Below are 22768 nucleotides of genomic sequence, written 5' to 3' on the forward strand. Positions count from 1 at the left end.
ATGCCCCACATGCTGCCCCATGTCTCAATGGCGAGTGAGCAGCCTTTGCCAGGGTCCACTTCCCAGAAGGGTGTCTGCCATGGGAATCTGAACTTAGAGCAGGAAAATAAGCAACTGTCTGAATTATTCATGGCAGCACCCTGGATATGGAGCACAGAAAATGGATGAAAACCTTCTAGTGTGCTGTACAAGCTGAACATTGATGAAGATTCCAAGGCACTTTGATCATCGCATGTGTACAGTCAATGGCTCCTGTCTCCCTCGCACTGTGATTACCCTGCCAACTCCACTCAGCTCAAAAAGCCCATGTGCTAGTGATTAACGCCAGGATCAATCCCGAATCAATTTAGCACCTTACCCATTGAGTATAAAATCAAGGAACATAGGAATTAGGAGCAGAAGTAGGCAATTTGACCCTTCGAGCCTGCTCCACCATTCAGTCAGACCATGGCTGATCTCTTCCTGGTCACAAATCCACCTCCCCACCTGTTCCCCATATCCCTTTATCCCATTTTTTATCAGAAATATGTCTATCTCCCTCTTGAAACTATTTAGCAATTCAGACTCCACCGCACTATGGGACAGCGAGTTCCACAAATTCACCACCCTCTCCGAGATGTAGTTCTGCCTCATCTCAGTTTTAAATCTGCCGCCTCTCAATCTATATCTGTGACCTTACGTTCTAGATTGTCCCACAAGGGGGAACATTTGGTCTACATTTACTTTATCATGGTAGCACAGTGGTTAGCACTGTTGCTTCACAGCGCCAAGTTCCCAGGTTCGATTCCTGGCTTGGGTCACTGCCTGCGGAGATTGCACACTCCGGTTTCCTCCCACAATACCCGAAAAACGTGATGTTAGGTGAATTGGACATTCCAGTAAAATGTTTTGTCTATTGTGCGGCACTACCACCGTGTTAAATAGGATAGACTTGGAACAGCTCGAGCAACTCCAGACGGGGCATTCATGAGGCACTGTGGGCCATCAGCAGCAGCAGAATTGTACTCCAACACAATCTGGAACAACATGGTCCAGCATATCCCCCACAAACCGGGGGGATCAACACTGGTTGAGAATTTAGGGCACATGCCAGGAGCAACACCAGGCAGACCTAAAAATGAGGTGTCAACCTGGGGAAGGTACAACACAGAACTACTTTTGTGCCAAAGAGCATCAGCAACAAGACAGAACTAAGCGATCCTACAACCAACAGATCAGATCTAAGCTCTTCAGTCTTGCCACATCCAGCAATGAATGGTGGTGGACAATTAAACAACTCAATTCCTCTCTGGCGATAGGAAAGGTGCCAACAACTAGAGAATAGCCAATGTGGTGCCATTAGTCAAGAAGAGAGGAAGGGATAAACCTCAAAACTAAAGGTCAGTCAGTCTAACCTCAATGGTGGGAAAATTATTGGAAGCAATTCTGAAAAAACAGAATTAATCTGCATTTAGAGAGGCAGGGATCGATCAAGATCAGTCAGCATGGTTTTGTTAAGGGGAGGGCATGTCGACCAACTTGTGTGACTTTTTCGAAGAGGTGACCAGGTATGTAGATGAGGGAAATGCATCTGATGTAGTCTATTTGGACTTCAGCAAAGATTTTACACTGGGAGTGCAGGGGATATATAAAGAAGAGGTTCCCTGATTGGCACATTAATCAGGGAACTCTTATTCCAATTGGCCAATCTCAAAGACCTGGTCTAAGTCATTACACTTTTGATAAGGTCCCACACGGGAGGCTGTTAGCAAAGGTATGAGCCCATGGGACCCAAGGAAATTTGGCAAATGGGATACAGAATTAACTGAGTGGCAGGAAGCAGGGGTTGATGGTCAAGGGGTATTTTTCTGACTGGAAGCCTGTGTTCAATGGGGTCCCACATGGATCAGTGTTGGGGCTCTTGCTGTTTGTGGTTTATATAAAAGATTTAGACATGAATATAGGAGGGTTGATCAGTAATTCGTGGATGACATGAAAATTGGTGGGGTGGTAAACTGTGAGGAGGACAGCCTTAGATTACAGGAGGATATAGACGGGCTGGTCAGATGGGCTGTTCAGTGGCAAATGGAATTCAATCTCGATACGTGAACGAGAATGCACTTGGGCAGGACAAACAAGGCAAGCAAATTAAAAATGGCAGGAGGACTTCCGGTGGGGTGGGCGAGCAGGGCGGCCGCAAAAAAAAGAGCTCCCGCCGGTGGCCGCGATTCGCGGCGATTTCGGGGAAATCCCCGAGCCTTCACGCACCCCCCCCCCCGACTATCGTCGGCCTTTGGGGCCGCCACGAGCAGCCAGTGGGGCCGGTTTAAAAGCCGGCGAAGAACCCCGCGCGGGTGTCGGGCGGCGGGGGCTGAGGCGCCGGGCCCGGCAGGTCGGAGCAGCGGGGGCGGAGCTTTGAAGAGGTCGAGGCGGCAGGCCCGAGCGCCATGTAGGGAGGGTGCTCCACGTCGGATGGCTCCCACCTAGGAAGAAGAAGGTTGAAGCCTGGTCCCAGGTGAATGTAGAGGAGAAAGAAAGAAGATTTATGGAAGTTTGGTAAAAGTTTTTTTTTCAAAAAAGAAGAATGTCAGATTGATGAAGGGCAGGAGGGTGAAGGGGGAGAGAGGAGAAAGGAAAGAAGATAAAAATCAATAAGCCGCTAAAAGATGCAAAAGGCAGCGTCAAAGAAAGGAGGAAACGCGGGTTCGCCGCCGAAGGAGAAGACGAGCAAAAGCAAAAGTGTTGACAGGATGGCGGAAGCCGAACTGCAAGGCGGGACCGCACTACTTACGGTGGAGAAGATGACCGAGGTGATGGTGGTGGAGCTGGAAAAATGTTTGGTGAGGCACATGGAGATCCTGAGGAAAGAGATGGTGGTCATGGCGAGGTCATTGTTGGAGGAGGCAATCGGCCCGATCAGGGTGGAGGTGGCAAAGGCATCGGCCGAGGTGAGAGAGCAGGGCGAGAAGATGAAGGAGGTGGAGGAGGCCGTGACACGACACAGCGACCAGGTCACCTCGATGGGAGACGAGCTGCGGAGGGTGGTGGAGGTTAACAGAGGGCTCCGAGCAAAGCTGGAAGACTTGGAAAACCGCTCAAGGCGGCACAATTTGAGAATTGTGGGCTTGCCCGAAGGGAGAGGGCCCAAGGCCAACGCAATACTTCGCTAAGAAGTTGGCGGAGCTGATGGGGGAGGGTGAGAACCCCACCCTGTACAAGCTAGACTCAGCTCATCGGTCATTAAGGCCGAAGCCCAAAGTGAACGAGCCGCCAAGGGCAATAATTATCTGCTTCCATAAGTTTTGCATGAAGGAGAAAGTATTAAACTTGGCGAAGCAGAAGCGTGAGGTGCTGTGGGATGGTACTGCGGTTCGGATCTACCAGGACTGGACGGTGGAGTTGGCAAAAAGACGAGCGGCGTTTGGGCGAGTGAAGGCGGCTTTGTACAAGAAGGGGGTGCGATTTGGTGTGGTATACCCGGCGAAGTTGAGAGCAACATATAAAGTCAAAGACTTTTATTTTGAGACAGCGGAGGCGGCTGAGGCGTTCGTGAGGGCAGAAGGCTTGGGACAGACGTGAAGAGCGGAACTGGAAGAGAGACAGTGGACTGTGTTTGAGCGGCTGGAAAATGTACAAATGTTGCAACTTTCTTTTTACTGATTTGTATTGAAATTTACTTCTCTTTGCATTGTTACAGAGTTCAAGTTAATGGCGTTCTGTGTTGCGACGGTTAAATGTTATGTTAGTGAATTGTAGGGGTTGGGTTGTTGGGTTTGTTTTGGTGTTTCTTTCTCTGGGACTGGGCGGAAGGGGGCGAGAGGTATTGGCGGGGGGGAGCCACCTGCGCTAGCTAACTAAAGTCAGTTAGTGAATGGGGGTGAGGTGAGAGGAGGACTGCGGACGTTGGAGCCTAGATAGCAGGCTTCAATGGGCCTACGAGGCGAGCAAGAGGGGTTGGAGGGAGGGATGTTGGGGGATGTTTTTGTAGGGGGGGTTCTTGGGAGGGGGGAAGGGGTTCGATGTTAACAATGGACAGGGGCGGGTCAGGCTTATGGTGCAGGGCCCGGTGGTATGGTGATGGTGGATAAGAAAGGTGGAGGGGGTGAGAGACCCCCAGTAAGGATAATCACATGGAACGTGAGAGGGCTAGGAGTTCCGGTCAAGAGGTCAAGGGTGCTTGCACATCTTAAAAGTTTGAAAGCCGATGTAGCAATGCTGCAGGAGACTCACTTGAGGGTGAAGGACCAGGTGAGACTGAAAAAGGGCTGGGTTAGCCAAGTGTTTCACTCCGGATTTGATGGAAGGGCTCGAGGGGTAGCGGTGCTGGTCAGCAAAAGGGTACACTTCCAGATGGAGAAGGTGGTGGCAGATCAGGGGGGTAGATATGTGATTGTGACAGGGGCATTGGAGGGGAGATTAGTGGCGCTGTTAAGTGTATACGGTCCCAATTGGGACGATGTGGGATTCGCGAGGAAGGTGGTTGGGGCTATTCCCGACTGAGGCACGCATGAGCTGATTGTGGGGGGGGGACTGGAACCTGGTGCAGAAGCCAAGGTTGGACAGATCACGGCTGCGCTCGCTAGTCCCATCAAGGGGGGCGAAGGCGCTGGCTGGGCTAATGGTGGAAATGGGAGGGGTGGACCCTTGGAGGTTCCTGCACCCATGGGAACGGGAGTATTCGTTTTTCTCAGCGGTCCATAAGGTATACTCGCGGATCGACTTTTTTGTGGTGGGGAAGGCTTTGCTGGCTGGAGTCAAGGGGTCGGAATACTCTGCAATTGCAGTGTCAGATCACACTTCACATTGGGTGGATATGGTGCTAGAGAAGGGGGCAGCACAGAGACCGGGGTGGAAACTGGATGTGGGGCTTTTGGGGAACCAAGTATTCTGTGAGAAAATTGAAAAGGTAATTAAGGAATATGTAGGTTTCAATTGTACGGGTGAGGTGTCGAAGGCAGTCGTCTGGGAGGCTCTAAAGGTGGTGGTGAGAGGTGAGGTAATTTTGTTTAAGGTTAGGGTGGATAAGGAGGAGAGGTTGGAGCAGCAGAGGGTAGTAGATGAGATGTTGGAGGTAGATAGGAGGTATGCAGAGGATGGGGACCCGGCGTAGCTGGAAAAGAGGAAGGAACTACAGGCAAGCTTCGACTGACTGTCCACCAGGAAGGCGGTGCGCCAACTGAGACGAGCAAGGGGTGCAGTTTATGAACATGGAGATATGTTAGCAGGTCAGCTCCGGAGGGAGGCAGCGGCAAGGGAAATTCTTCAGGTGGAAGATGGGGCAGGGAAGTTGGTGGTGGCCCCAGTGCTGATTAACAAGGTTTTTGAGGAGTTTTATGAGAGGTTGTACAAGTCAGAGCCACTCGGAGGAGACCGTGAGATGCAGGAATTTCTCGATGGGTTGGAGTACCCGAGGCTAGGGGAGGGGGACAGGGCTACATTAGAAGGAGCAATAGTGGAGCAGGAGATAAAGGATGCGATTGGGAGGATGTAGTCGGGGAAGGTGGCAGGGCTGGATGGGTTTCCGGTGGAATGTTATAAAAAATTTAAAGATAGGTTGGCACCCCTGATGGTGGGGATGTTTGAGGAGGCGATAGGGAAGGGGGTGTTGCCGCAAACCTTGGGGCAGGCATCGATTTCCCTGTTACTAAAAAAAGATAAGGATCAGACGGAGTGTGGGTCGTATCAGCTCATATCACTTCTGAATGTGGACGTAAACGTGTTGGCGAAGGTACTGGCGGGTAGGCTGGAGGAGTGCCTCCCGAAGGTGATAGGGGAGGATCAGACGGGGTTCGTGAAAGGGAGGCAGCTGTTTTCGAACATTAGGAGGGTTTTGAACGTTGTTATGGCACCGGCGGAAAGAAAGGAAACAGAGGTAGTTGTGGCATTGGACGCCGAGAAGGCGTTTGATCGGGTAGAATGGGGGTACCTGATGGCAGTGCTGGAGCGGTTTGGGATTGGACCAAGGTTTGTGAACTGGGTAAAGCTATTATATAAGGAACCGAAGGCGAGTGTCCGCACAAATAATATCAGTTCGAGATATTTCTCTCTCCACCGTGGGACGAGATAGGGATGTCCTATGTCTCCCCTTCTGTTTGCACTTGCGATTGAGCCGTTGGCCATTGCATTGAGAAGTTCGGGAGCATGGAAAGGAATAGTGCGGGGGGGGCGGGGGGGGGGGGGGGGGGGGGGGGATAGAACATTATATGCCGTCCTTATATGCCGACGACTTGCTGCTGTATGTGTCGGAGCCGAGTGCATCGATAGGCGGAATATTGGAGCTACTGCGGGTATTTGGGTCTTTCTCGGGGTACAAGTTGAACCTGGACAAGAGTGAGTACTTTGTGTTGTCTCGGCCGGGGGTGGGGGCAGGGGTGGGGGGCTACCATTCCGTAGAGCAGGGACTCATTTTAGGTATCTGGGGGTGCAGGTTGCCCGGGAGTGGGGGAGGCTTCGCAGGTACAACATCACTAGTTTGGTGGGGAGAGTGAAAGCCGATCTGGCAAGGTGGGACGGCCTTCCTCTGTCGCTGGCAGGTCGGGTACAGGCGGTTAAAATGAATATGTTGCCGCGATTCCTGTTTATTTTTCAATGCCTACCGATTTTCCTGCCAAAGTCTTTTTTCAGGGAGATTGAGGGAAGGATCACCTCATTCATATGGGGAGGGAAGGTGGCCAGAGTGAGAAAGGTGCTGCTACAGAGGGGAAGGCAGGCAGGGGGTTTGGGTCTCCCGAACTTGTTGTACTACTACTGGGCGGCAAATGTGGAGAAAGTGCAGAGCTGGGTCAGAGGGGTGGATTCTCAGTGGGTCAGAATGGAGGAGAGTTTATGCAGGGGGTCGGGGCTGAAGTCACTTGCAACGGCGCCGCTCCCGATAGCTCCGGGGAAATATTCAGGGAGTCCGGTAATAATAGTTTCATTGAAAATCTGGAGGCAGTTTCGCCAACACTTCGGGTTGGGTTTAGGGTCAAGGGAAATGCCAATTCGGGGGAACCACAGATTTGAGCCAGGGAGGTGGGATGGAAGTTTTTGGAAATGGGAAGAGAAGGGGATTAAGACGCTAAAAGATTTGTTTCTTCGGGGTCGGTTTGCAGGATTGAGGGAGCTGGAAGCGAAGTATGGGCTGGAGCAGGGAGAAAGGTTTTGGTACATGCAGGTTCGGGATTTTGCCAGGAAGGAGATACAGAGCTTCCCCAGAGGAACCGGCCTCCACATTGCTGGAGGAGGTGTTGACGACAAGGGGACTGGAGTAGTGGGCAGTGTCAGCGGTGTACGGAGCTATTCTGGAAGAGGATAAGGCACCACTGGAAGGGATCAAAGCAAAGTGGGAGGAAGAGTTGGGAGAGGTTATAGAGGAGGGGGTCTGGTGTGAGGTGCTCCGGAGAGTGAATGCCTCCACCTCATGTGCGAGGTTGGGGCTGATACAGCTGAAGGTGGTATATAGAGCACACCTCACGAGGGGGAGGATGGGCCGATTTTTTGAAGGAGTAGAATCGCGTTCATCTGTTTTGGTCCTGTCCAAAGCGAGGGGAGTACTGGAAGGAGGTGTTTCGGGTAATTTCCAAGGTGGTGCGTGTGAAACTGGACCCGGGTCCCCAGGAGGCCATATTCGGTGTGTCGGACCAACCAGGGTTGGAAACGGGAGCGGAGGCAGATATCATAGCCTTCGCCTCGTTGATCGCCCGAAGGCGGATCTTGCTGGGATGGAGAGCAGCCTCTCCACCCAGTGCCCTGGCGTGGCGGGGGGACCTGTTGGAATACTTGACCCTTGAGAAGGTTAAGTTTGAACTGAGGGGAAGCTCGGAGGGGTTCTACAAGTCATGGGCACTATTTATTATGCACTTTCAAGAACTGGATAACATCGAACATTAGTTGGGGGTGGGGGGGGGGGGGGGGGGGGGGGGGGCTGTGTAGATTAAGAGTGACAATGGGTAATCCCTGATTCCTTTTTGTCATTTGTTTATGTAAACATGTGGGCTGAGGTTTGGGTGTTGGTGGGTGTCATGATATTCAAACACACACATCATGATAGATAGACCAACAGATTAGCACACATAACACAACAGCCAATCACAGACAAGAGCAGACACAGTATAAAACAAGAAACACGACACCTGGTGACCAGTCCATCTGGAGACAAGGACAAGGACAGGACCTGATTAACAAGACACTCATACAGTCACCACGTGCTGAGTACCAAGACAGATCTGTAAATAACAAGTTGGAATAAAACTGCGTTGTACCAATCGCAACCGTGTTGGTTCATCTGTACCTCAGAGCACCCAACACCACAGTGGGCGGATGGGATCGTTGTTATTATGGGGATTGACATATCTTGCTGACTATTGTTTATTGTTGATGGGTGTAAATGTGGGAGAAAATGTGAAAAAGGAGGAGAATTAAAAAAAAATAAAAAATGGTAGGACCCTGGGAAGCACCGAGGATCAGAGGGACCTTGCTCTGCATGAACACCCATTCCTTAAGGTAGCAGATCAGGCAGATACAGTGGTTAAGAAGGCATATGGTATACTTGCCTTTATTAGCCAAGGCATAGAGTTTAAGAGCAGGGAGGTTATGCCGGAACTGTGTAAAATGTTAGTTAGGCCACAGCTAGAGTATTGTGCGCAGTTCAGGGGCGGGATTCTGCAACCCCCCGCCGGGTCGGAGAATCGCCGGGGGCTGGCGTGAATCCCGCCCCCGCCGGTTGCCGAATTCTCCGGCACCGGATATTCGGCGGGGGCGGGAACCGCGCCGGTCGTCGGGCCCCCCTCCCCGGTGATTCTGCGGCCCGCGATGGGCCGAAGTCCCGCTGCTGGAATGCCAGTCCCGCCGGCGAGAATCAAACCACCTCTCTTACCGGCGGGACTAGGTGGCGCGGGCGGGCTCCGGGGTCCTGGGGGGGGGGGGGCTCGAGGCGATCTGGCCCCGGGGGAGTGCCCCCATGGTGGACTGGCCCACGATTGGGGCCCACCTATCCACGGGCGGGCCTGTGTCGTGGGGGCACATACTTTTCCCTCTGCCTCGGCCACAGCCTTCACCATGGCCGACGCGTAAGAGACCCCCCCCCCCCGGCGCATGCGCAGGGATGACGTCAGCAGCCGTTGACGCTCCCACGCAAGCGTGGACTTCCGCCGGCCGGCGAAGTCCTTTCGGCCCTGGCTGGTGTGGCGCCAAAGGCCTTTCCCGCCGGCCGGCGGCGCGCCAACCACTCCGCCGCGGGCCTCGCCCCTCAAGGTGAGGGCTTGGCCCCTAAAGATGCGGAGAAATCTGCACCTTTGTGGTGGCCCGACGCCAGAGTGGTTCCCATCACTCCATCCCGCCGGGACCCCCCGCCCCGCCGGGTAGTGGAGAATCCCGGCCCTGGAATCCACATTATAGGAGGGATGTGATAACACTTGAAAGGGTGCAGAGGTTGGAGGGTTTTAGCTATGACGAGAGATTAGATAGATTGGGGTTGTTTTCCGTGGAGCAAAGGAGACTGAGCGGGGACGCGACTGAGGTGTATAAAATTATGAGAGGTATAGATAGAGTAGACAGGAAGAAACATTCCCCCGTGGTGGAGGGATCAATGACGGGGGCACAGAGTTAAGGTAACGGGCAGGAGGTTTTGAGGGGATGTGAGGAAAAACTATTTTACCCAGAGGGTGGTGGGAGTTTTTAACTCGCTGCCTGAAAGGGTGGTGGAGGCAGAAACCCTCATAACATTTAAGAAGCATTTAGATGTGTACCTGTGATGCCAAAGAATACAAGGCTATGGGATTAGAATGGTTAGCTGGTTGGGTGGTTGTTTGTGCTGAAGGGCGTTTTCTGTGCTCTCGATCTGTATGACTCCATAACTCGCTGGAGGAGGAGGCTCCACAAATATCCCCATCCTCAATGGTGGAGGATCCCAGCATATATGGGCAAAAGGCAAGACTGAAGCATTCTCAACAATCTCCAGCCAGTAGTGCCGAGTGGATGATCCATCTCGGTCTCCTCCGGAGGTCTCCAGCATCACAGATGTCAGTCAATTCGATTCACTCCACGTGATAACAAGAAATGACTGCAGGCACGGATACTGGAAAGGCTATGGGCCCTTACAAAATTCCGCCAACAGTGCGGAAGACTTGTGCTCCAGAACTGGCCATGCCCCACGCCAAGCTGTTCCAGACAGCTACAATGCTGGCATCTACCTGGCAATGCGGAAAATTGACCACATAAGTCCTGTACTGAAGAAACAGGACCAATTCAACCTAGCCAACAACGGCCTGAACAATCCACTCTCGATTAACAAAGTTATGGAAGGGGTCATCAACAGCACTATCAACGGCACTTACTTTGCAAAAACCTGCTCACTGGTGCTCAATTTGGTTTCTGCCAGGGTCACTCAACTCCTGACCTTACTACAGCCTTGGTTCAAACATGGATAAAAGAGCTGACCTCCAGAGGTGAGGTGAGAGTGACTGCTCTTGACATCTCTCAACCCCCCTCCTCTCACCCCCCACCCCTCTCTAACCCCACCCTCTCTAACCCCACCCTCTCTCACCCACCTCCTCTCAACCCCCAACCCTCTCTCACTCCACCCTCTCTAACCCCACCCTCTCTAACCCCACCCTCTCTCACCCCCCTCCTCTCACCCCCACCCTCTCTAACCCCAACCTCTCTCACCACACCTCCTCTCACCCCCACCCTCTCTAACCCCCACCCTCTCTCACCACACCTCCTCTCACCCCCACCCACTCTCACCCCACCCTCTCTCACCCCACCTCCTCTCAACCCCACCAGTCACCACCCCACCCTCCTCTCGCCCCTGTTCCCCCTCACTCCCACGTTCTCACCCCTACCCTCTCTCACCCCCCTCCTCTCACCCCCACCCTCTCTAACCCCACCCTCTCTAACCCCACCCTCTCTTACCCAACTCTCTCTCAACTCATTTCCTCTCACCCTCACTTCCACTTGCTCTCTCACCCCCACACTCTCTCACCCCCACATCCACTCGCTCTCTCACCCCCACACTCGCTCACCCCCACATCCACTCGCTCTCTCACCCCCACCCTCTCTCACCCCCACTTCCACTCGCTCTCTCACCCCCACTTCCACTCGCTCTCTCACTCCCACATCCACTTGCTCTCTCACCCCACTCTCTCTCACCCCCACCCTCTCTCACCCCCACACTCTCTCACCCCCACATCCACTCGCTCTCTCACCCCCACCCTCTCTCACCCCCACTTCCACTCGCTCTCTCACCCCCACACTCTCTCACCCCACATCCACTCGCTCTCTCACCCCTACACTCTCAAACCCACACATCCACTCGCTCTCTCACCCCACTCTCTCTCACCCCCACACTCTCTCACAATCACATCCACTCGCTCTCTCACCCCCACCCTGTCTCAGCCCCACCCTCTCTCACCCCCACCTTCTCTCACCCCCACTTCCACTCGAACTCTCACCCCCCACACTCTCTCACCCCCACATCCACTCGCTCTCTCATCCCCACCTTCTCTCACCCCCCACTTCAACTCGCTCTCTCACCCCCACTTCCACTCGCTCTCTCATCCCCACACTGTCTCACCCCCACATCCACTCGTTCTCTCACACCCACCAACTCTCACCCCCACTTCCTCTCGCTCTCTCACCCCACCCTCTCTCACCCCACCTCTCTCACCCTCACCCTCTCTCACCCCCGCTTCCACTCGCTCTCTCACCCCACCCTCTCTCACCCCCACACTCTCTCACCCCCACACTCTCTCACCCCCACACTCTCTCACCCCCACATCCACTTGCTCTCTCACCCCACTCTCTCTCACCCCCACCCTCTCTCGCCCCCACCCTCTCTCACCCCCACTTCCTCTCGCTCTCTCACCCCTCCCTCTCTCACCACACCTCTCTCACCCTCACCCTCTCACCCCCCGCTTCCACTCGCTCTCTCAACCCCACACTCTCTCACCCCCATATCCACTTGCTCTCTCACCCACTCTCTCTCACCCTCACCCTCTCTCACCCACATAATCTCTCACCCTCTCTCACCCCCACCCTCTCTCACCCACATAATCTCTCACCCTCACCCTCTCTCGCCCTCACCCTCTCTCACCCCCACCGTCTCTCACCCACACTCTCTCACCCCCACCCTCTCTCGCCCTCACCCTCTCTCACCCCCACCCTCTCTTGCCCCCACCCTCTCTCACCCACACCCTTTCTCACCCGCACCCTCTCTCGCCCCCACCCTCTCTCGCCCCCACCCTCTCTCACCCACACCCTCTCTCAGCCACACCCTTTCTCACACACACCCTCTCTCGCCCCCACTCTCTCTCGCCCCCACTCTCTCTCGCCCTCACCCTCTCTCACCCCCACCCTCTCTCACCCCCACAGTCTCTCACCCCCACACTCTCTCACCCCCACCCTCTCTCACCCACACCCTTTCTCACCCCCACCCTCTCTAACCCCACCCTCTCTCACCCCCCTCCTCTCACCCCCACCCTCTCTAACCCCACCCTCTCTCACCACACCTCCTCTCACCCCCACCCTCTCTAACCCCACCCTTCTCACCCCACCTCCTCTCAACCCCACCACTCACCACCCCACCCTCCTCTTGCCCCTGTTCCCCCTCACTCCCACGTTCTCACCCCTACCCTCTCTCACCCCCCCTCCTCTCACCCCCACCCTCTCTAACCCCACCCTCTCTTACCCAACTCTCTCTCAACTCATTTCCTCTCACCCCCACTTCCACTCGCTCTCTCACCCCCACACTCTCTCACCCCCACATCCACTCGCTCTCTCACCCCCACACTCGCTCACCCCCACATCCACTCGCTCTCTCACCCCCACCCTCTCTCACCCCCACTTCCACTCGCTCTCTCACCCCCACACTCTCTCACCCCCACATCCACTCGCTCTCTCACCCCCACATCCACTTGCTCTCTCACCCCACTCTCTCTCACCCCCACCCTCTCTGACCCCCACACTATCTCACCCCCACATCCACTCGCTCTCTCACCCCCACCCTCTCTCACCCCCACTTCCACTCGCTCTCTCACCCCCACACTCTCTCACCCCCACAGCCACTCGCTCTCTCACCCCCACACTCTCTCACCCCCACATCCACTCGCTCTCTCACCCCACCCTCTCTCACCCCCGCACTCTCTCACAATCACATCCACTCGCTCTCTCACCCCCACCCTGTCCCACCCCCACCCTCTCCCACACCCACCTTCTCTCACCCCCACTTCCACTCGCTCTCTCACCCCCACACTCTCTCACCCCCACATCCACTCGCTCTCTCACCCCCACTTCCACTCGCTCTCTCATCCCCACACACTCTCACCCCCACATCCACTCGCTCTCTCACCCCACCCTCTCTCACCCCCACACTCTCTCACCCCCACACTCTCTCATCCCCACCCTCTCTCACCCCCACTTCCTCTCGCTCTCTCACCCCCACCCTCTCTCACCCCTCCTCTCTCACCCTCACCCTCTCTCACCCCCGCTTCCACTCGCTCTCTCACCCCACCCTCTCTCACCCCCACACTCTCTCACCCCCACACTCTCTCACCCCCACATCAACTTGCTCTCTCACCCCACTCTCTCTCACCCACACCCTCTCTCACCCCCACCCTCTCTCACCCCCACTCTCTCTCGCCCTCACCCTCTCTCACCCACAACCTTTCTCACCCCCACCCTCTCTCACCCCCACCCTTTCACCCCCACCCTCTCTCACTCACACCCTCTCTCGCCCCACCCCCTCTCACCCCCACCCTCTCTCACCCCCACCCTCTCTCACCCACCCTTTCTCACCCCCACCCTCTCTTGCCCCCACCCTCTCTCACCCACACCCCTTCTCACCCCCACCCTCTCTCGCCCCCACTCTCTCTCGCCCTCACCCTCTCTCACCCCCACCCTCTCTCACCCCCACACTCTCTCACCCCCACCCTCTCTCACCCACACCCTTTCTCACCCGCACCCTCTCTCGCCCCCACTCTCTCTCGCCCTCACCCTCTCTCACCCCCACCCTTTCTCACCCCCACACTCTCTCACCCCCACCCTCTCTCACCCCCACCCTCTCTCACCCACACCCTCTCTCAGCCACACCCTTTCTCACCCCCACCCTCTCTCACCCCCACTCTCTCTCGCCCCCACTCTCTCTCGCCCTCACCCTCTCTCACCCCCACCCTCTCTCACCCCCACACTCTCTCACCCCCACCCTCTCTCACCCACACCCTTTCTCACCCCCACCCTCTCTAACCCCACCCTCTCTCACCACACCTCCTCTCACCCCCACCCTCTCTAACCCCACCCTCTCTCACCCCACCTCCTCTCAACCCCACCACTCACCACCCCACCCTCCTCTCGCCCCTGTTCCCCCTCACTCCCACGTTCTCACCCCTACCCTCTCTCACCCCCCTCCTCTCACCCCCACCCTATCTAACCCCACCCTCTCTTACCCAACTCTCTCTCAACTCATTTCCTCTCACCCCCACTTCCACTCGCTCTCTCACCCCCACACTCTCTCACCCCCACATCCACTCGCTCTCTCACCCCCACACTCGCTCACCCCCACATCTACTCGCTCTCTCACCCCCACCCTCTCTCACCCCCACTTCCACTCGCTCTCTCACCCCCACATCCACTTGCTCTCTCACCCCACTCTCTCTCACCCCCACCCTCTCTCACCCCCACACTATCTCACCCCCACATCCACTCGCTCTCTCACCCCCACCCTCTCTCACCCCCACTTCCACTCGCTCTCTCACCCCCACACTCTCTCACCCCCACAGCCACTCGCTCTCTCACCCCCACACTCTCTCACCCCCACATCCACTCGCTCTCTCACCCCACCCTCTCTCACCCCCACACTCTCTCACAATCACATCCACTCGCTCTCTCACCCCCACCCTGTCTCACCCCCACCCTCTCTCACCCCCACACTCTCTCACCCCCACATCCACTCGCTCTCTCACCCCCACTTCCACTCGCTCTCTCATTCCCACACTGTCTCACCCCCACATCCACTCGCTCTCTCACCCCACCCTCTCTCATCCCCACACTCTCTCACCCCTACACTCTCTCACCCCCACCCTTCTCACCCCCACTTCCTCTCGCTCTCTCACCCCCACCCTCTCTCACCCCACCTCTCTCACCCTCACCCTCTCTCACCCCCGCTTCCACTCGCTCTCTCACCCCACCCTCTCTCACCCCCACACTCTCTCACCCCCACACTCTCTCACCCCCACACTCTCTCACCCCCACATCCACTTGCTCTCTCACCCCACTCTCTCTCACCCCCACCCTCTCTCACCCCCACCCTCTCTCACCCCCACTCTCTCTCGCCCTCACCCTCTCTCACCCACACCCTTTCTCACCCCCACCCTCTCTCACCCCCACCCATTCACCCCCACCCTCTCTCACTCACACCCTCTCTCGCCCCACCCCCTCTCACCCCCACCCTCTCTCACCCTCACCCTCTCTCACCCACCCTTTCTCACCCCCACCCTCTCTTGCCCCCAGCCTCTTTCACCCACACCCCTTCTCACCCCCACCCTCTCTCGCCCCCACTCTCTCTCGACCTCACCCTCTCTCACCCCCACCCTTTCTCACCCCCACACTCTCTCACCCCCACCCTCTCTCACCCACACCCTTTTTCACCCGCACCCTCTCTCGCCCCCACCCTCTCTCTCCCACACCCTCTCTCAGCCACAACCTTTCTCACCCCCACCCTCTCTCGCCCCCACTCTCTATCGCCCCCACTCTCTCTCGCCCTCACCCTCTCTCACCCACACCCTTTCTCACCCCCACCCTCTCTAACCCCACCCTCTCTCACCGCCCCTCCTCTCACCCCCACCCTCTCTAACCCCACCCTCTCTCACCACACCTCTTCTCACCCCCACCCTCTCTAACCCCACCCTCTCTCACCCCACCTCCTCTCAACCCCACCACTCACCACCCCACCCTCCTCTCGCCCCTGTTCCCCCTCACTCCCACGTTCTCACCCCTACCCTCTCTCACCCCCCTCCTCTCAACCCCACCCTCTCTAACCCCACCCTCTCTTACCCAACTCTCTCTCAACTCATTTCCTCTCACCCCCACTTCTACTCGCTCTCTCACCCCCACACTCTCTCACCCCCACATCCACTCGCTCTCTGACCCCCACACTCGCTCACCACCACATCCACTCGCTCTCTCAACCCCACACTCTCTCACCCCCACATCCACTCGCTCTCTCACCCCCACATCCACTTGCTCTCTCACCCCACCCTCTCTCACCCCCACCCTCTCTCACCCCCACACTCTCTCACCCCCACATCCACTCGCTCTCTCACCCCCACCCTCTCTCACCCCCACTTCCACTCGCTCTCTCACCCCCACACTCTCTCACCCCCACATCCACTCGCTCTCTCACCCCCACACTCTCTCACCCCCACATCCACTCGCTCTCTCACCCCACCCTCTCTCACCCCCACACTCTCTCACAATCACATCCACTCGCTCTCTCACCGCCACCCTGTCTCACCCCCACCCTCTCTCACCCCCACCTTCTCTCACCCCCACTTCCACTCGATCTCTCACCCCCACTTCCACTCGCTCTCTCATCCCCACACTCTCTCACCCCCACATCCACTCGCTCTCTCACCGCCACCCTGTCTCACCCCCACCCTCTCTCACCCCCACCTTCTCTCACCCCCACATCCACTCGCTCTCTCACCCCCACTTCCACTCGCTCTCTCATCCCCACACTCTCTCACCCCCACATCCACTCGCTCTCTCACCCCACCCTCTCTCACCCCCACACTCTCTCACCCCCACACTCTCTCACCCCCACCCACTCTCACCCCCACTTCCTCTCGCTCTCTCACCCCCACCCTCTCTCACCCCACCTCTCTCACCCTCACCCTCTCTCACCCCCGCTTCCACTCGCTCTCTCACCCCACCCTCTCTCACCCCCCCACTCTCTCACCCCCACACTCTCTCACCCAAACACTCTCTGACCCCCATATCCACTTGCTCTCTCACCCCATTCTCTCTCACACCCACCCTCTCTCACCCCGACCCTCTCTCACCCCCACTTCCTCTCGCTCTCTCACCCCACCCTCTCTCACCCCCACTTCCACTCGCTCTCTCACCCCACCCTCTCTCACCCCCACACTCTCTCACCCCCACACTCTCTCACCCCCACCCTCTCTCACCCCCACTTCCACTCGCTCTCTCACCCCCACACTCTCTCACCCCCACCCTCTCTCACCCCCACTTCCACTCGCTCTCTCACCCCCACCCTCTCTCACCCTCACCCTCTCTCACCCTCACCCTCTCTCACCCCCACTTCATATCTCTCTCTCACCCCCACCCTCTCTCGCCCTCACCCTCTCTCACCCCCACCGTCTCTCACCCACCCTCTCTCACCCCCACCCTCTCTCACCCCACCCTCTCTCGCCCTCACCCACTCTCACCCCCACCCTCTCTCGCCCTCACCCTCTCTCACCCCCACCCTCTCTTGCCCCCACCGTCTCTCACCCACCCTCTCTCACCCCCACCCACTCTCACCCCACCCTCTCTCACCCCCGTTTCCACTCGCTCTCTCAACCCCACCCTCTCTCACCCCCACCCTCTCTCACCCCCACCCTCTCACACCCCCACCCTCTCTCACCCACACCCTTTCTCACCCCCACCCTCTCTCGCCCCCACTCTCTCTCGCCCTCACCCTCTCTCACCCCCACCCTTTCTCACCCCCACACTCTCTCACCCCCACCCTCTCTCACCCACACCCTCTCTCGCCCCCACCCTCTCTCACCCACACCCTCTCTCAGCCACACCCTTTCTCACCCCCACCCTCTCTCGCCCCCACTCTCTCTCGCCCCCACTCTCTCTCGCCCTCACCCTCTCTCACCCCCACCCTCTCTCACCCCCACACTCTCTCACCCCCACCCTCTCTCACCCACACCCTTTCTCACCCGCACCCTCTCTCGCCCCCACCCTCTCTCACCCACACCCTCTCTCTCAGCCACACCCTTTCTCACCCCCACCCTCTCTCGCCCCCACTCTCTCTCGCCCCCACTCTCTCTCGCCCTCACCCTCTCTCACCCCCACCCTCTCTCACCCCCACACTCTCTCACCCCCACCCTCTATCACCCACACCCTTTCTCACCCCCACCCTCTCTAACCCCACCCTCTCTCACCCCCCTCCTCTCACCCCCACCCTCTCTAACCCCACCCTCTCTCACCACACCTCTTCTCACCCCCACCCTCTCTAACCCCACCCTCTCTCACCCCACCTTCTCTCAACCCCACCACTCACCACCCCACCCTCCTCTCGCCCCTGTTCCCCCTCACTCCCACGTTCTCACCCCTACCCTCTCTCACCCCCCTCCTCTCACCCCCACCCTCTCTAACCCCACCCTCTCTTACCCAACCCTCTCTCAACTCATTTCCTCTCACCCCCACTTCTACTCGCTCTCTCACCCCCACACTCTCTCACCCCCACATCCACTCGCTCTCTCACCCCCACACTCGCTCACCACCACATCCACTCGCTCTCTCAACCCACCCTCTCTCACCCCCACTTCCACTCGCTCTCTCACCCCCACACTCTCTCACCCCCACATCCACTCGCTCTCTCACCCCCACATCCACTTGCTCTCTCACCCCACTCTCTCTCACCCCCACCCTCTCACCCCCACCCTCTCTCACCCCCACACTCTCTCACCCCCACATCCACTCGCTCTCTCACCCCCACCCTCTCTCACCCCCACTTCCACTCGCTCTCTCACCCCCACACTCTCTCACCCTCACATCCACTCGCTCTCTCACCCCCACACTCTCTCACCCCCACACTCTCTCACAATCACATCCACTCGCTCTCTCACCCCCACCCTGTCTCACCCCCACATCCACTCGCTCTCTCACCCCCACCCTCTCTCACCCCCACCTTCTCTCACCCCCACTTCCACTCGCTCTCTCACCCCCACACTCTCTCACCCCCACATCCACTCGCTCTCTCACCCCCACTTCCACTCGCTCTCTCATCCCCACACTCTCTCACCCCCACATCCACTCGCTCTCTCACCCCACCCTCTCTCACCCCCACACTCTCTCACCCCCACACTCTCTCACCCCCACCCACTCTCACCCCCACTTCCTCTCGCTCTCTCACCCCCACCCTCTCTCACCCCACCTCTCTCACCCTCACCCTCTCTCACCCCCGCTTCCACTCGCTCTCTCACCCCACCCTGTCTCACCCCCCCACTCTCTCACCCCCACACTCTCTCACCCCCACACTCTCTCACCCCCACATCCACTTGCTCTCTCACCCCACTCTCTCTCACCCCCACCCTCTCTCACCCCACCCTCTCTCACCCCCGCTTCCACTCGCTCTCTCACCCCACCCTCTCTCACCCCCACACACTCTCACCCCCACACTCTCTCACCCCCACACTCTCTCACCCCCACATCCACTTGCTCTCTCACCCCACTCTCTCTCACCCCCACCCTCTCTCACCCTCACCCTCTCTCACCCCCACTTCATCTCTCTCTCTCACCCCCACCCTCTCTCGCCCTCACCCTCTCTCACCCCCACACTCTTTCTCCCTCACCCTCTCTCACCCCAAACCTCTCTCACCCCCACCCTGTCTCACCCCCACCCTCTCTCACCCCTACTTCCACTCGCTCTCTCACCCCCACCCTCTCTTGCCCCCACCCTCTCTCACCTCCACCCTCTCTCACCCCCACCCTCTCTCACCCCCACCGTCTCTCACTCACCCTCTCTCACCCCCACCCTCTCTCACCCCCACCCTCTCTCAACCCCACCCTCTCTCACCCCCACCGTCTCTCATCCACCCTCTCTCACCCCCACCCTCTCTCACCCCCACTCTCTCTCTCCCTCACCCTCTCTCACCCACACCCTTTCTCACCCCCACCCCCTCTCACCCCCATCCTTTCACCCCCACCCTCTCTCACTCACACCCTCTCTCACCCCCACCCTCTCTCACCCCCACCCTCTCTCACCCCCACCCTCTCTCACCCACCCTTTCTCACCCCCACCCTCTCTCGCCCCCACTCTCTCTCGCCCTCACCCTCTCTCACCCCCACCCTTTCTCACCCCCACACTCTCTCACCCCCACCCTCTCTCACCCACACCCTTTCTCACCCGCACCCTCTCTCGCCCCCTCCCTCTCTCACCCACACCCTCTCTCAGCCACACCCTTTCTCACCCCCACCCTCTCTCACCCACACCCTCTCTCGCCCCCTCCCTCTCTCACCCCCACTCTCTCTTGCCCCCACTCTCTCTCGCCCTCACCCTCTCTCACCCCCACCCTCTCTCAGCCACAACCTCTCTCACCCACACCTTCTCTCACCCCCACCCTCTCTCGCCCCCACTCTCTCTCGCCCCCACTCTCTCTCGCCCTCACCTTCTCTCACCCCCACCCTTTCTCACCCCCACACTCTCTCACCCCCACCCTCTCTCACCCACACCCTTTCTCACCCGCACCCCCTCTCGCCCCCTCCCTCTCTCAGCCACACCCTCTCTCACCCACACCCTCTCTCACCCCCACCCTCTCTCGCCCCCACTCTCTCTCGCCCCCAATCTCTCTCGCCCTCACCCTCTCTCACCCCTACCCTCTCTCACCCCCACACTCTCTCACCCCCACCCTCTCTCACCCACACCCTTTCTCACCCGCACCCTCTCTCGCCCCCTCCCTCTCTCACCCACACCCTTTCTCACCCGCACCCTCTCTCGCCCCCTCCCTCTCTCACCCACACCCTCTCTCAGCCACACCCTTTCTCACCCCCACCCTCTCTCACCCACACCCTCTCTCGCCCCCTCCCTCTCTCACCCACACCCTCTCTCAGCCACACCCTCTCTCACCCACACCCTCTCTCACCCCCACCCTCTCTCGCCCCCACTCTCTCTCGCCCTCATCCTCTCTCACCCCCACTCTCTCTCGCCCCCACTCTCTCTCGCCCTCACCCTCTCCCACCCCCACCCTCTCTCACCCCCACACTCTCTCACCCCCACCCTCTCTCACCCACACCCTTTCTCACCCGCACTCTCTCTCGCCCCCACTCTATTTCGCCCTCACCCTCTCTCACCCCCACCCTCTCTCAGCCCCACCCTCTCCCACCTTCTCTCACCCCCACTTCCACTTGCTCTCTCACCCCCACCCTCTCTCACCCTCACCCTCTCTCACCTCCACTTCCTCTCAACCCCACTTCTCACTCCCCCCCACCGCACCCTTCTCTCACCCCCACCCCTTCCACCACAGCCCATCTCACTCCCACCCTCTCTCACCCCCTCACCATGGCCTCTCTCACCCACACATCCCCACCCCCTCTCACCCACCTTCTTGCTCAGCCCTAGTCTCTCTCGCCACCACCCTCATTCACCCTACACTCTCTCACTCCCACCCTCTCTCGCCCCCACCCTCTCTCGGCCCCACCCTCTCTCTGCCTCACCCTCGCTCGCCCCCACCCTCTCTCGGCCCCACCCTCTCTCGGCCCCACCCCCTCTCGCCCCACCCTCCCTCGCCCCCACCCTCTCTCATTCCCACATCTCACCCCCACCCTCTCTCGGCCCCACCCTCTCTGATCCCCACCCTCTCTCGGCCCCACCCTCTCTCGGCCCCACCCTCTCTCATTCCCACCCTCTCTCACCCCCGCCCTCTCTCACCCCCACTCTTTCTCACCCCCAGCCTGCCTCTTGCCCCAGCCTCTCTCGCCCCCACCCTCTCTCACCCCACCCTCTCTCGCCCCACCCCTCTCTCACCCCACCCTCTCTTGCCCCCACCTTCTCTCGCCCCCCACCCTCTCTCGGCCCCACCCTCTCTCGCCCCACCCTCTCTCGCCCCACCCCTCCCTCACCCCACCCTCTCTCAACCCCACCCTCTCTCGCCCCCACCATCTCGCCCCACCTCTCAGCCCTACCTCTCACCCCCATCCTCTCTATCCCCCACCCTTTCTCACCCCCAGCCTTCCTCTTGCCCCAGCTTCTCTCGCCCCACCAGCTCTTGCCCCCACCCTCTCTTGCCCCACCCTCTCTCACGCCCACCCTCTCTCGCTCCCACCCACTTAACCCACGCTCTCTCCCCCCCACCCTTTCACCCCACCCTCTCTCACCCCACCCTCTCTCACGCCCACCCTCTCTCACGCCCACCCTTTCTCACCCCCACCCTCTCTCACCCCCACCCTCTCTCGTCCCACCCTCTCTAGCCCCCACCTTCTCTCACCCCACCCCCATCCCCACCCTCTCTCACCCCCACCCCCTCTCACCCCCACCCCCTCTCACCTACACCCTCTCTCATCCCCACCCTCTCTCACCCCCACCCTTTCTCACCCCCAGCCCCAGCCGTCTCACCCCCACCCCTGCACATTTTTCTGCATAATTTAATTTCGAGGCAAAATTATTCTCACTTCCTGATTAATGTAATTAGAGGTCGAGATGCTGATGAGGTTGGAATTGAGTTTCGATCATAAACATTTCCAGCCCCAGGACTTGTCCTATTTTTAAATGTTGCTAGATCAATGGTCTTTTATTCTATAAATCCTCTGAAAATGATGATTTGGTCACTTTGCAGAGTTTTACAGTGAAGGTTGGGGCCGCTCCCACTCTCTCTGACTCCCACTGACCATCTATTCTCAGAGCCTACAGTCATTTCCTCCTCCACCCATCTCGTACTTTTATCTTTCCTTGCACATTTCTTTTTGAAAATGTGCTAAACTGTGAGCTGTTCTGGTCAAAAGAGCAGCTGATGAGTTCTCAGAACTGGAGTTTCGAGCTCTCAGCTCATGGCCTTTGCAGGCACAATGCTGAGCTTGCAGACTTGAATTT

General features: G+C 58.2%; 1 protein-coding gene across 1 annotated transcript in view; it reads left to right on the plus strand.

Annotated features, from left to right (window-relative positions):
• The first annotated feature begins 1506 nt into the window (after window positions 1-1506).
• Window positions 1507-22768, plus strand: part of LOC140387051 (mitochondrial adenyl nucleotide antiporter SLC25A24-A-like) — a 150116-nt gene continuing 128854 nt past the window's right edge. Inside the window, exon 1 of the mRNA XM_072470062.1 lies at window positions 1507-1547. Coding sequence (XP_072326163.1) covers window positions 1507-1547 — 41 coding nt within the window. The remainder of the gene's footprint in view (window positions 1548-22768) is intronic.

Source organism: Scyliorhinus torazame, chromosome 12, assembly GCF_047496885.1.
Source record: "Scyliorhinus torazame isolate Kashiwa2021f chromosome 12, sScyTor2.1, whole genome shotgun sequence".
NCBI classification, from domain to species: Eukaryota; Metazoa; Chordata; class Chondrichthyes; order Carcharhiniformes; family Scyliorhinidae; genus Scyliorhinus; species Scyliorhinus torazame.